General features: G+C 40.5%; 2 protein-coding genes across 2 annotated transcripts; one reads left to right on the top strand and one right to left on the bottom strand.

The window, feature by feature from the left end:
- The first annotated feature begins 1,855 nt into the window (after positions 1-1,855).
- LOC135480774 (uncharacterized) lies at positions 1,856-8,333 on the top strand. The gene is made up of 6 exons (XM_064760697.1): positions 1,856-1,979; positions 3,791-3,826; positions 4,230-4,308; positions 5,042-5,182; positions 6,677-6,830; positions 8,169-8,333. The coding sequence occupies exons 1-6, from the start codon at positions 1,935-1,937 to the stop codon at positions 8,242-8,244; spliced, it is 531 nt and encodes a 176-aa protein (XP_064616767.1). The 5' UTR covers positions 1,856-1,934; the 3' UTR covers positions 8,245-8,333.
- A 2,932-nt stretch (positions 8,334-11,265) lies between these two features.
- LOC135480133 (NMDA receptor synaptonuclear signaling and neuronal migration factor-like) lies at positions 11,266-14,037 on the bottom strand. Its single transcript, XM_064759895.1, has 3 exons — positions 13,949-14,037; positions 12,781-12,856; positions 11,266-11,608 (listed from the first exon to the last, which is right to left on the bottom strand). Exons 1-3 carry the CDS (start codon positions 13,985-13,987, stop codon positions 11,433-11,435), a joined length of 291 nt encoding a protein of 96 aa, XP_064615965.1. The 5' UTR covers positions 13,988-14,037; the 3' UTR covers positions 11,266-11,432.
- Positions 14,038-14,624: the final 587 nt, after the last annotated feature.

The following is a 14,624-nucleotide window of genomic DNA, read 5'->3' as shown; positions in this document are numbered from 1 at the left end:
ACATTTGAAGAAAAAACAATCTGACATATTGTCCAGTTTTCAAAATAAAGTCTTTCAAAACATATTTCCTCACTTTTGAGAGCTGAAAATGGCTGTTTAACTTATATTACAAGACTTTTCAACTGACGGCAGTCCTTCAAAGGGGGATTCCCCCAATATTGGAATGTTGCAGTGTTTTCGGTGTCGTTTATGTCTCCCCTTGCATTGGAGTCAAGCATCCCGTAGGCAACGTCCAGTGTTATTAGGGATACTGATTTTCTTGGCCCATCAACAAAGGCTGCTGTTCATCTTTCTTCAGTTTGATTACTTTGGAGTTGCCGCTCTTGGTCTTCGTGAACAATGTTAATTAGCAGCGGTCCGTTGAGCAAGTCGTGCGATGGTGGAAACATGACATCCAAAATGTCTGACCACATCGGTTGGAAAATCACTGCCTTGCAACATTTCAAAGACAACTGCTCTTTGCAGCTAGCGCCATGAATCTAGCCATCGATTGAAATGTGTGAAGAGTAAACTTTGTAGCATGAACACTGACAGTGTCTGTAACGGAGCACTTTATGTGGGACACTTTTCACCCAGAATCCTACATCATTATTTATAACATATGGAAGCCAAACTGCGGTTACCTCATCTGGAACCATTTCATTTCACCATGATCTTACAGGAAACGTGATTTATCACCGTTTTGGCATTTAATATTTTCGGATTTCACGTTTCTTTTGGTATTCAATATACCGTACTTAAAATTTTGTTTCGGGGCCCTTAGTTAATATTTCCCAAGAAGAAAAAAGTAACAGTAAGAATTTTCTTTGACTCAAGATTTTATGAAAAAAAAAATACAACCAAAACATATAACTTAAACAGGGTGAAGATAAAATGGGGTTACTTGAGACATTTTGAGCAATGTTAATCTAGATTCCAAAGAAAATAATCCGCTAACAGGCCGTATTTCCCCGGTTGGTGTGACCATGCGCCAACTATCACACTGTCGTCGCTGCCAAAGGTAGATATTTTACTCTCTATGTTGTAAGTCTTCATACATTGTGCTGTTTTATGGAGCAAAACTGGGGGATATTGGTGAGATCTATCAGCCTTCTCGGATCAAAGTCCGTGGTTACGTTCTGTTATGGAAATGTAGAGCATGTGCCACAATTATACGCTATACCCATGGGGTGAATTGATTCATGGTATTGGGTAGAATGGTGCCAGCTGACACAAACAACGCAAACTAGGTAGCGGGCACATCTTGTTCCATAAGTGACAAGATTTGCGTTCTTTTGTAACGGACTAGTTAAATCAATAATTGTTTGACGGTGATTTTTTCATTTGTAACTTACACGTCGTGCTTATTGTGGACATGACATTTTGAAATGTGAAATGTAAGTGTTTTCACAAACGAGAAAAGTGGTAGCAGCTGTTTCAACTTGGAGCTCCCAAATCTCATTTGTCACCTGCGGGTATCACATAGATCTGTAATAGGAACACACCAGACTTTACGATCACAATATGAGATTACCCATGGAGCGCCATGGTAAAGTTTTGATTTCAATGTAACTGTACTAGATATATAATGGATTTTTAATATATTAAATGTTTGCTTCTATCACTGCAAATGTACGTATATCTGCAATATCCCCTTTGATATTTTGTTAGTACTGTAAATGTTTTTTCGATCCAACTTAACGCCGACGTGTTTCTCCAACTGTCTGACACCTATGAGTTGGGCTGCTTTAGTGACAAGAAAGTATGGAAGTAACCAGTGATTTCGGAGCTCTGCAGATTGGCCACGCCTCCCTTGCCTCCTTTTGGTCCTCATAGTGCTGTGAGACGTTTTATAATTCTTTGTATATTTCCCTTTCTAACCATAACTGCCCTAGGACAGAAACAGATCAGATTTGTGTTCAAGGTTTCCTTCGTTCAAAAATTCTGTCGACGCAATGCTGTCCTACAGGTTCTCAGTGACAATCGCTTATTTGGCCTTGGTGAGTATGTTTTTTTGCTTTAAAATAGAAAGGTAATTAATTAGCAATATCCATTATACCCTGTGCTGGTACCCTGGGTATTGTATTTGTTTATTTATTTATTTCATTGAATTACGCCGCATTCGAGAATATTTCACTTATACCATGGTTGCAAGCATTATGGTGAGACGAAACTCGTGACTATCAGCAGGTTACTGGCAGGCCCTCCCATATACGACTGGACGGTGCATTGGTCTTGCAATAGTCGTCACAATATCCGCCATCAGTCGATCAGTTTCTGACTTGACTTGCTCTGATTTGACCTGACTTGTACCTAACCTTCTGTTACTCGGTCAACTTTTTCGTCCATGCTTTTGTCTGTCCGTCTTGATCATGAGGTGCAGCGTATGATCACATATCGGTATTTTGTCTCTTGCCCTTGTTTCTCTCAGTTTTTATTAATTATCTGTACCGTCGCAAACTGCGCCTGGCACAATTCTAGAGCTAGCCTCAACAGTCTAGCCCCATAATCTCGCTATGCTTTAACCAGACAGAAGGTGAGGTCGCACAGTAGTTATGTTTTGAGTGCTTCCACGTGTATTCTCAGTAAAATCCGCACGTTGTTTTGTCTTCTGCCAACCTTCTAAGAAAGAAGCCCAAAAATAAACATCAAAACTTCGGCTCGACGTTTTCCTCCACGGTCATGTTTGGCCTCGTTTTGGCATCGCTACCATTGCAATGGAAAAGCGTCAAATTCCTTTTCCCCGGACAAATGCTTTAAATAAACGGCAGAATTGACCTGTCCATCATGATTTTCCATCGAATTGCAATGGAGACAGGACATACGGCGGTCCGGTGTACAGCAACAGCTGACAGTTGTCAAAACATGGTCAAACAAAGTAGACGTTCACGTACTTATGTCAAAACATGGCCAAACAAAGTAGACGTTCACGTACTTATGTCAAAACATGACCAAACAAAGTAGACGCCCACGTACTTAGGTCAAAACATGGCTAAACAAAGTAGACGCCCATGTACTTAGGTCAAAACATAGCCAAACATAGTTGTGGAGTAAACATTTATCTTCGGGTTACGAGTTTTACTACGAATACATGTTAGAATACTCAGAGCATGACTGCGAACGCTTCAGTACGAACTTGCATTCCGCCAGGTCAAGGCATGGCGAGATGGTAGGGCTAGAGGGTTAAGGCTATTGAGCTACGTCAGACGCAACATCCTTGAAAACATGCAATCAAGACATACATTACCAAGGTAAATGCGCTTGACAGAACTTTATGACAGCTTTGTAGAACGGGCACTTGTTCGCTCCGCATGCAATCGAAAAACTTTCAAGAAACCGAAAACATAACTTCGATATTTCTGCCCAATAAATTTAATGACAGAGGGTAAACGCCTTTATTTATTTATAGGAGCCCTTAGAATATGAGGCATTAAGAACAGGAGCCCTTAGAAAATGATAACGTCATTATATGTTTTGGTTTACAGGTATACTTAAAATACATAGTTGTGACATCATGTCAGAAAAAAAAATCAAGGGCTAAGTGATCCCATTCTATTGTTCTCCTTTCCGTTGAGCGCCTGTCGTTTATGGCTCACGTCCTTGCATCGTAAAGCCAGACAACAGACAACTGATACACCCAAACGTTCATTCCTCATATATGTCGTTACAGATATGCTGCCCTGGAAAAGCTACACTCACTTATTCACAAAGGAAAAGCCGAAATGACAATTTTATAGTGGTCAATACAGTTTAATAACTTATAAAATATGAAATTACTTCTGTTGTAATTTTTTTTCTTTCTGTACAACAGAGCATTGCTGTCATTTGTGCTAAGCAGACATGCGACGTAAGTACATATTTTTTATTCTTTTATTTGACTCGTTTCCAAAAAGTGTTTTGCACACTGAAAACTTACACTTACACGGCTGGGGTCAGATTTATGGGTCAGAGGAACGGTGTGCCCGGAGTAAACCACCCACCTTCGCCACGTACCTGACAAACCTTCTGACTAAAATACGTGACTCAACTGGCGAGAGAGGAATTCCAGCCTGCGATCTCACTGACCATGGGCCCATCAAATTATACTGTGATGGAAAAACGGGTCATAGCCTGCCTGCCCTTCACCGCTGATATGCAAATTCACCACATTGTTGTCGCTATTTTAGATATACTCTGTGTCCAATTGCATGCCTGTTAATTTACTAGTTTTATTTCCCTGAACTATTTATTTGCCGCCACTAATTTTTCAGATTCAGGGCTGTCCAACAGGATTTGAATGTCTGGAAGAAAAGACTCTTAAAGCAGCCAAGACTCCTAGATGTCTCCCAGGTTAGTATTTGATTGGATAAAGTTCTCAAGTCACGATTACTTCTTAAAAAGAATTTTTAAGTACTGCAACATATTCATGGGTAACAAATGCCTCATAGGGTAAGTAAAAATGAGGGCATCAATAAAAACTAGCTATATATCGCAAAGAACTTCTGCTCATTGGCTTCCACACGTCAGGAGCAGGGACAAATATGACCGGAGTCCTCAAATGCACAAGTTTACTTTCGTCGCATCCAATATTTTGCGTACCAAAGCTGTTCAGTGTGCTCTGTCTATTGGTGCATAGTCATACCTGACGATCATTATAACCAAAGAATTCACTGACAAATTATTTAGAAAAAATCTTAACTGTGAGTATGCATACATTTTGTCACACACTACACCTGATTGCATCTTGGGGCCTCCGTGGCCTGATGGTTAGCATGTCAGTGCAGTGACACAGGAGTTCAAGTCCAGGTCATGCCGCTTTCCCGTTAGGTCGTAAGTGAGAAGGCCTGCAGCAATTTGTGGATGGTCGTGGCTTCCCCCTGGCTCTGTCGGCTTTCCTCTCATCACAATCCTGGCCGCCGTCGTATAAGTGAAATATTTTTGAGGACGGCGTAAAACACAAAAATTAAATAAATAAATAAATAAATAAATCATTGCATCTCGTTTCATTATTATTATCTGTTTTATACATCACTATATTTCGTTCGACGAGAGTTTAGCTTTTTCAGCCATTGTTGTTCGTTAGACATCAGAGAGATTCTCAGAGGGCGTTTGGACGAATATGAATTGGCCTGGAATACCCGAAATTACCAGGCCTTGGAGGATTTCTACACCGAGGACAGCGTCTTCGTGCCGGCTGGTGTAGATATTCGAAGGGGTAGCGATGGTATGTGAACCCACTGTTCTTGTCATAGTATCTGAATAGGCTTTTTCTAGCCCACTATAGGTGGTACGCCTTTTATAATACATGACAACTCTGATTTATAAATATATTTTTGATTTATGAATATTTTCTTAATTCTGTGGAGATAAGAGTTTTGCACACACAAAGAATATTCCGCTTTGTGTCATGTTATATCGCATTTTATTGAAAGTTAAAATTTGTGTTTCGTTACTGGAGGCTAATATTGCACAGGATACTTTTAAATTTGATCAGGATTTATATTTTTTTTTGTTCATTCGAGAATTGTAAGCAAGACATTTAGAAGCATTCCACATTTAATTTTTACTGAAGGTACTCTACATTAAATTTCGATTTTCTCATTTAGCCCTTTAATTCTTCAATGACATTTTGGCAGGCTAGTGGCCTAGCACAAGATGAGCCATTTGTGTGTCACAGGCTTGTCTGTGTTGACCTTGTGGTGGGCAGAGGCAGAGACACACAAGTCGCCCACCACAAGCTCAACACAGACAAGCCTGTGACACACAAATGGCCCACCACAGGCAAGCCTGTGACACACAAATGGTGCGCTCCAAGCTCAACACAGATGAGCCTGTGACATACAAATGGCCCAGCACAAGCTCAACACAGATGAGCCTGTGACACACAAATGGCTCCGCACAGGCTCAAAACAGACAAACCTCTGACACGCAAATTGCCCAGCACAAGCTCAACACAGACAAGCCTCTGATACACAAATGGCCCACCACAAGCTAAACACAGACAAGCCTGTGACACACAAATGGCCCACCACAAGCTAAACACAGGCAAGCCTGTGACGCACAAATGGTACGTCCCAAGCTCAACACAGATGAGCCTGTGACACACAAATGGCCCAGCACAAGCTCAACACAGACAAGCCTGAGACACACAAATTGCCCAGCACAAGCTCAACACAGACAAGCCTGTGACATACAAATGGCCCACCACAAGCTTTACAGAGATCAGCCTCTGACGCACAAATAGCCCAGCACAAGCTCAACACAGATGAGCCTGTGACACACAAATGGCCCAGCACAAGCTCAACACAGACAAGTCTGTGACACACAAATGGCTCAGAACATGCTCAGCACAGATGAGCCTATGACATAGAAATGGCCCACCACAAGCTTTACAGAGACCAGCCTGTGACGCACAAATAGCCCAGCGCAAGCTAAACACAGACAAGCCTGTAATACACAAATAGCTCAGCACAAGCTCAACACAGACAAGCCTGTGATACACAAATAGCCTAGCATATGCTCAACACAGACAAGCCTCTGACACACAAATGGCTCAGCACAAGCTCAACACAGACAAGCCTCTGACACACAAATGGCCCACCACAAGCTCAACACAGACAAGCCTCTGACACATAAATGATCCAGCACAACCTCAACACATGAAAGTCTCTGACTCACACGATTTAGACATTTTAATGTCGTTCTCTTCTTCTGCAAGGTTATGCTGAATTCATTGAGGACCTGATTACCGAAAACAACTGGTTAAATGCCACATGGACCATACAAGACGTAATCTATGTCACAGACGAACAAGTGTTCACAATTGACACCTTCGCTTGGGCAAGGAACAATACGAACCCTCTAACTGGCAAGTAAGTATTGAAAGGTCCAATTTTTATAGCTTTGTCACTCATAATTAGACAAACATTTCTGCATTCTCAGGCTCTTATTGTGTGTATATGGGAACGTGGTAGGTTTTCGACGCCTCTTGATCACTTATATATTTGTCCTCTTCTCTTACAAAAACATATAAGGTAACAATCGGTACCTCATACGTGAGGAAGTCCTCCAGTAGATTGCCAAAGGTTGGTGGTCTATCTTGGGCACATCCCAATTTCTTCCATCCATGAGAAAAATTCATGAGAATAACGTTAAACAACATTCAGATAGTTAAATAAGTATATATTTTTTGGAATAATCAATATTTGTATCCACTGATGTCCAAATTCCTTAAAAATTTCTTTGAGACGTTTTAACATTTTGCCTGAATTTCTTTGGTTCTGCAAAGACGACCTTGGTAGAAAGAAATTGGAATTACACTTCTTAAGCTATAGCTTAGAAAGTAGTTTCAAGAACACCGTGGAACAAAGTTTTTTTTTAAGTTGAAACAATTAAACGGAAAGACAACACAAGAAATAAATGAACGTTTTCAGTAAGTGCCTTTATTTATTGTTTACGGGTTTACTTATGAGTATTTTTCTTAACACTTTTGACTCATGGGCGCCCCATTCATGACCTGTGTGTGCATCTTTGTTGAGATTATTGAACCTTGGACGGGCGATTCATGGCCTGGTGTACGTGTCTTTGTTGAGATTTTTGACCCTTGGACGCCGCATTCATCACATGTATGCGCATCTTCTTGGAAATTATTGGTCCTTGGACGCCCCATTCGTGTGTGTGCATCTTTGTTGGAGGGGCCTCCGTGGCTCAGTCGGTTAGCGCGCTAGCGCTGCGTAATGACCCAGGAGTCCACCAATGCGGTCGCTGTGAGCTCAATCTGGCTTTCTCTCCAGCCGTACGTGGGAAGGTCTGCTAGCAACCTGCGGATGGTCGTGGGTTTCCCCCGGGCTCAGCCCGGATTCCACCCACCATAATGCTGGCCACCCTCGTATAAGTGAAATATTTTTGAGTACGGCGTGAAAACACCAATCAAATAAATAATAAATAAATAATCTTAGTTGAAATTATTGACCCTTGGACGACCTATTTGTGACATGCGTGCACATCTTGTTGAGATTATTGGACCCATTTCGAGGATTCATTTCTGACCTCCGTGCGCATCTTTGTTGAGATTGTTGACCCTTGGACGCACTAATCATGGCCTGGTGCGCTGTTGAGATCTCTGCCCAATTCATGACCAACAAAATCCATTCATTCCAAAAGTAGCATTCATTCACCAAAACGACTGAAGTGCGTTGTTATTCTTTCAGAGACATCATCATGTGGAAGCTAATAGACGGAATATACTATATTCAGTACGGGGTCGCTAATTTGCCTGGAGCATAACCAAGCTCATTTTACTATGGAATGTTGTAATTGTTCATCTCCATGGCAGATGACTCCTTCGAGAATAAAGTATACATACTTCATTTAAATACTTTTCTGTTGTATATACATGTATTGAGAGTTGCACGTTTCTATGTTCACACGTTCTCCACCATACACTTGACATTATGTAGATGGTCGTGGGTTTCCCCCAGGCTCTGCCCGGTTTCCTTTCGCCTTAATATGGCCGGCACCGTGCACGTGAAATATTCTTGTGCACGGCAAAACACTAATCATAAAAAATAAATAATAATAAACCTGACCGCCGTCGTATAAGTGAAATACTCTGAAGCGCGTCCACAAACGCGTGTCAGTCAACGAAATAAATGAAAGAATAAATCTCCATTCGCTCCAGCTCAAAGGCCTCAAGCTCTACAGCCCATTAGGTGGCAAGATTGTAGGCAAAATAAAACAATTATGTTTCACCTGCCCGCAATCAAACTTACAATAAATTATACATAAAAACACAAGTCATTCCGGAGAATGTTGTCGATTACGGGAAGGCTTGTAGTCGTTCGAAACATGGCTCGACCTACCCACAGATATATGAAGCATATACTGCTTCGTTGAAGTCCGCGCTCTAGGTAAGTATAGTTCTAAACAATAACGCCTGTTTTTATGTTTTGTAGCTTCAGGCTTATTTAGTGTAGGATTACAAGATAGAAAATTTGACAACACACACGAGGCTTTTTTATTGACACGTGTTTAGATGGCCGTCGTTGTCTACAAAAAAACCATTGAATATAATAAAAGACGTACAGCATTTAGACTAAAACCAAAGCAGCGAGGACAGTGTGATAATTGGCAAATAATCACACATAATTGGTGAAATACGGCCTCTTGTTAGTTTATTCTAACTGTTCATGTAAATGGCTAAATAGTAAATTACACGTCCCCTAGCTCCATGGTCTTAGTAGACGATCTTAGGTCAAAAAGCAGTGATGTTCATTGCAATATGCTAGACATCACTGGTCTAGAATTACTCAGAATGCTGTGTAGTACTAACATACAATCACATTATAACAATGAAAAGGAACAATGAAGGCAAATTTCTACTTGTGATATCATTCACTAAGCAACCACAGTAGTCAACCTCTTCAGTGTCCTTATGGTCAGCTAGCCCGCCTCCAAGTCGGGAGTTCCAGCGATCAAACCGGGATCGGGTCACACCGGAGGCTTTAAAAAAGGGTCATAGAACAAGGAGACATGACTGGTTGACCCGCTGTCAGTATAATGTGACTTGGTGGGCTGTCATATCTGGTGTCATCGGCATGATAATTCAGTAGGCGCAGCACTGTGCAATATATGTACACATACGTAATGACTCCTCGTCGCCATTTCACTGAAAAATCGTTAAGTACAATGTTAAATCCCAAGCATAAATGCAAAAATAGTGAAAAATCATCAGTTGTACCAAAGTATATTTAAACTGGTTGGTTATGTCATTGTAATATTTTTTCATATATACACAAATGCACCATATGCCCTTACTGGCCGTATACCACGTCACCATAAACCTTCAAACACAGATCGTCATTGAACATTCAGTTGTAGCTGTTCACACATTGCAGTAAGGTAGAAAAGAAGACCAGATCGGAACGGAATTGTAAACACACTCTTTTAGAGAAAGCTACCTATAATGTGCCTTTATTCGCCGTGGAAGTCTCGTGTCTCGCGAGAGTTAGAGGTAACAGAGTGCTGGAAGGTCCCGGTGACTTTGCAGTACTGTACCTACAACCACTCAAGCCTCCCCATACAGTCCGTTTGTGTTCACAAAATCCCTGATACATCTTAATGTTGGAATACGGTGGTCTAAATAATACATGTAATAAAGCGGAGACACATAAATAAAACAGTTCCAGAAAGAGTCCATTTCAAAGTATCCAGAAACATATAATATATATAAGATTTTCGGTAAAAATTCATCTTTGTTAAGCACCAACGGACATTATCACCGAACATCACCAACTACAAACGAAACTATCCAAACAGTAGAAGTCATCATTAAGTTTACATGCATCATTAACTCAGATAAACATCAGTTAATGCGTATTTGGACATCGCCGGACACCAACGTATACCATCTGTGCGAGCAATTCCGGACACCATGAAACATTTAATTACCCACTCTGTACGATGATCTCCGAACCCCATCGAATATCACGGACACTTTACGAATATCCAGGACGCCAATGAATATCCCACAATGTACGAAGATCTCCAGGCGCCAACGAATATCCCCGATAGTTTACGAACATCTCGGGCGAGCAACGAATATCCCCGATAGTTTACGAACATCTCGGGCGAGCAACGAATATCCCCGAATGCTCGAAAATCTCCGGACGCCAACAAATATCATTAACTCTGCACGAACATTTCCGGACATCAACGACTATCACCGACTCTCCATGCAGTTCACTGATAACCACCAACTGTTTCAACTAAGTCACTCTGCTGTATCCGAGAAATCTCATCTTAATATATTTCAATTACTGAAATATGTTTAAAATGCAAGACATACATATACCTTAATAACCATGTACCATCATGTAATGTGAAACCGTTGTCCTTCAACATTTGATCGGCCCCTATGGCTCTGTTGGTAGAACATCCGCTTCGGGGGCGGAAGATTCAGGTTCAACTGTGGCTCACCTAAGACATTAAAAGAGGAAGTTGTAGATTCCTCGTTTGGTGTTCAACTTTAAGGGGATAGTGCAACGACTGGTTGACCCGTATTAGTGTAACGACTTACATGCCTTCGGTAAGTCGTCTCAGTAAAGCAGCACTAGATAAGCGATGGAAATCCGTCCAGCAACAAGGAGGCACACTATACGTACATGCACTCTAAGGACTCCTTTGTCGTCCTATGACTGAGAAATTGTTATGTGCGACGTTAAACTCTAAGGACTCACTCACTCCTTCAACATTTGCTGTATGTGTGAAATTCTTTGGCAACATGGTTACCGCTCCATCCTATTCGGGCATAAACTGAGAAGACAACTGATCATTCCTGCCAATGCAATGAGGATTTGTTGACAAACTGGTCAAGTATTACAAAAGCAGAGCGGTAGGTCCAGTTTGGTCCCGAGTCTTCATCGCCCCGGAAGAGGCATCCATCGTACTACGTCTACAAGTTGTTATTAAATGCGTCACTTTTGACACGCCATGTCACTGTTGGATCTCAGACGGGGCAATTTGTCCGTTGCTGCATTTCCATCCGTGTCTTCCATCGATCCAAATTTTATACTGTCCACACTACTGTGTTGACATGATCGCCATATTCGATACCGCCTCATGTCGAAGTAGGTCTCGATCAGCTGACTACCTTTTGGAGGAATAAATAAGAAAAAAAAAAACAGGGCTTCAGATCAGCAATCAGACAATTTGATTGATGAACTGATTGACTCAGTGGATTACACATACTCCTTAAGAAGCTGAGACGGATATGGTCAGATACCCTCTGATTACTGGACAATGGCACAAGTCTACTTACTCGTTAGATTGATGCTTAACGTCGTGTAGGTCTACTCGAGAATTTTTCACATACACGACGGTAGTCTAGTTTCTGGATTGGGAACCGGATTTCCCAGATTAATCTACCACCATTCGCCCAGATTCCTAACAAACCTCCTGAATTAAGACCGCAGTTGAGACATTCATCACATAGCTTTGTCCTCTACATGTTTCCTAAATCAATTTTTCAAATAAAAAAGAGTACAAAATGTCCTACACACATGAATTTGGTTGATTCATGGGCCTGAATGTGTTACCTCTGGCAACCTTAAGGAGTTTCCTAAGGGAGGGTTTAAATGTGATTATTTGTTTAAATTTTGAAGAGCAGAATACGATAGCGATAGCGAAGGTTGGATTCCATAGCAATACTCACTGCACACTCGCAAGCATATCAAAACGTATCTATAAATAAGAAACTGGTCCTATAAGTATAACGCAAAAGTAGTCAGGCTTCTGCCAGAATGTTATATCCGTATTTCTACAGTTGTTTTTTTAACATTTTTATTAACCCCAGAATAAAGTTCACCGTATCTTCTCTGGTTTGCATTTATAGTATCAAAGAACGCAAACCTTCATCATAGCTAAGGGCACAAAAACTGCATGATTCCAGAAAAGTTCCAAGGAGACAATACTCTACTTGACACTATTATAAGGTAAAACTAGAACCGGTATTTTATGAAGTAAGTGTTGTGCTTCACAACGACGACAACAATTGGCTGGTTTAAATACCCAAATAGAAGATAACCTTATAGAGATGCTAAAACACACCGGTAACTCCTTCGGCAAATCGATGACAATTTTCACCACCTCAAAAATGTCCTCGTAGGACTCGCTTCCAGAAGCTCCAAAAAATCCGTTTGTTTTCTATCTAGCAATTAGTTTAAGGGCATCCCGTGTACAAAATTTTATCCAAATCCCTTTTTTCTTTAAAATTTTCTGACAGAGAGTCAGACAAATGAACGCCGGCAAAGATAATGAACTTACCTTTAGCGGATATTTCTATCGGGTTTTCGACTACCACGTTGTTGAAACTCAGTAGCCTCTGAAGTTCAGCTAGCAGCTGTCCAATAGAAATATGACAAATGGTTTAATATCAAGGAGGCTGTAAAGGGGATTTTTGACTTAAAAAAAAAACTATCAGCGCAAATTCTTGCTGTGATTATAGAATAGCTCACATAGTTACCATGCACACAATATCAGCCTGATCTATACATATGTTACCGTTCATGTCGTGGTGGTTACCAGAACCACATCAGCATCTTCAGTATCTTTACCAGTATCCTTACAATGACATGAAGATTCATAACTCTTTATTCCGATGGTTTTCCACGATAAATAACATCCAGTCATGGGGCGGGTTTTAGAAAGAATGCGTAGTGTGTACGTCAAACGGAATGAGAAGATGCGTCGACATGATAGTAAAGTTTAAAAGTATCGTTACATCCTGGGGCCCGTTACTGTCTCCAGTGATCACCCTGGATCACACAAGATGACTTTGTCTTAATTTCAAAATCAAATATGTGACCTACCGTAGGACCCATTATATCAATACTTAGCATTCTCTTCGTCATTCATGGCAAAATTGAAAATTTGCTTTCGTTCAAGTATAAGTTTAGGAATTATACCACGAGTTAGGATTAAGGTCAGGCCCCGGGATCACGAAGCGATCTTGGACTTATGTCGAAATTTTACGCATTAAATTTGGTATGTCCACTGTTTTAGTTGAAATTTGTTGTACCTTGAATTTACGTTGTCCAGCAACATTTTGAACAGGTAACATCAGAAATAACATTTGATTTTAAATTTTGACTTAAGTCTGAGATCCCTTTGTGATCCGAGGGCCCGGTGTACCGTCCATGACGCCATATAGTGAAGACACGAAGACTTGTCACCGCATAAATAAGTGCGCTTTACACAACGTTGCAACAGCCCCTGGATGCCAACCAAGTACATCTTAACTTACTGGAATAAGTTTATTGTTTACAGTGTCAGCAAGACACCGTGTACTTATACAGACCAGATGGCGATACTTCTTCAAAGTAAAGTAATATTTGTACCACAAGTAATACCATCCAACAAGTAAAACAAAAGAGATAATTTGCTATACTTTGCCAAATATTTTACAACAATAAATCGGCTAAACTGTACGTACCTCTTCCCCTTGTTTGTTACCCATAAGACAACAGCCCATAATGTGTATTGCAGCGCCGCTTGGGTCTATCTTCGTCAGACAATCGCCAAGGTTTCTCCAGAAGCTGAAAAGACGAAATACCAATCACAAGCAAGGCGAAAGTAAAGGAATTTAGACTCCACAAAAATGTCTTATAAATTTTTGTTCAGCTAGCTTTGGTTTTAAAGAAGACTGGGAAGGAGTGGAAAGAAATCAATTCGTTCCTCTGTCAATAGCTATTTATGTATTTAAATTACTTCTTGTAAAAATTCTGTAAAACGACTGTGTGTCACATTGTATATACATTTATCTGATTTAGAATTTAAATGAAATTTCAGTGGAAATATTTATAGGAGTTAAATACATGCTTTGGATAGTACAGAAGAGTACCTTCACAAAACAGCCTGATTTGTGTGAAATCATGTATATATATATATATATATATATATATATATATATATATATATATATATATATATATATATATATATATATATATACCGTATATATACCGTATATACCCATTTGAGTATAACAATGTCATTATACGCAATAGCCTGGACTTACTCTGCGATGTCCTTGTTTGCCGGGTTAGCTAACTTCTGCGGGGTGAGAACTTTCCGACGCTGAAGGTACATGTACCCCGGCCCGCCCTGTA

Source organism: Liolophura sinensis, chromosome 13, assembly GCF_032854445.1.
Source record: "Liolophura sinensis isolate JHLJ2023 chromosome 13, CUHK_Ljap_v2, whole genome shotgun sequence".
In the NCBI taxonomy this organism is placed as follows: domain Eukaryota; kingdom Metazoa; phylum Mollusca; class Polyplacophora; order Chitonida; family Chitonidae; genus Liolophura; species Liolophura sinensis.
Note: the sequence above shows the minus strand (reverse complement) of the source record. Positions and strands in the feature narration are given on the sequence as shown.

Excerpts from the sequence above, each read along its gene's own strand:
- LOC135480774 (XM_064760697.1), top strand. The coding sequence starts at position 1,935 with ATGCTGTCCTACAGGTTCTCAGTGACAATCGCTTATTTGGCCTTG. Across the intron at positions 1,980-3,790 it reads CAATCGCTTATTTGGCCTTG|AGCATTGCTGTCATTTGTGC; the intron begins GTGAGTATGTTT and ends TCTGTACAACAG. Across the intron at positions 4,309-5,041 it reads GACTCCTAGATGTCTCCCAG|ACATCAGAGAGATTCTCAGA; the intron begins GTTAGTATTTGA and ends GTTGTTCGTTAG.
- LOC135480133 (XM_064759895.1), bottom strand. The coding sequence starts at position 13,987 with ATGGGCTGTTGTCTTATGGGTAACAAACAAGGGGAAGAG. Across the intron at positions 12,857-13,948 it reads GTAACAAACAAGGGGAAGAG|CTGCTAGCTGAACTTCAGAG; the intron begins GTACGTACAGTT and ends TCTATTGGACAG. Across the intron at positions 11,609-12,780 it reads GATAGAAATATCCGCTAAAG|GTAGTCAGCTGATCGAGACC; the intron begins GTAAGTTCATTA and ends TTCCTCCAAAAG.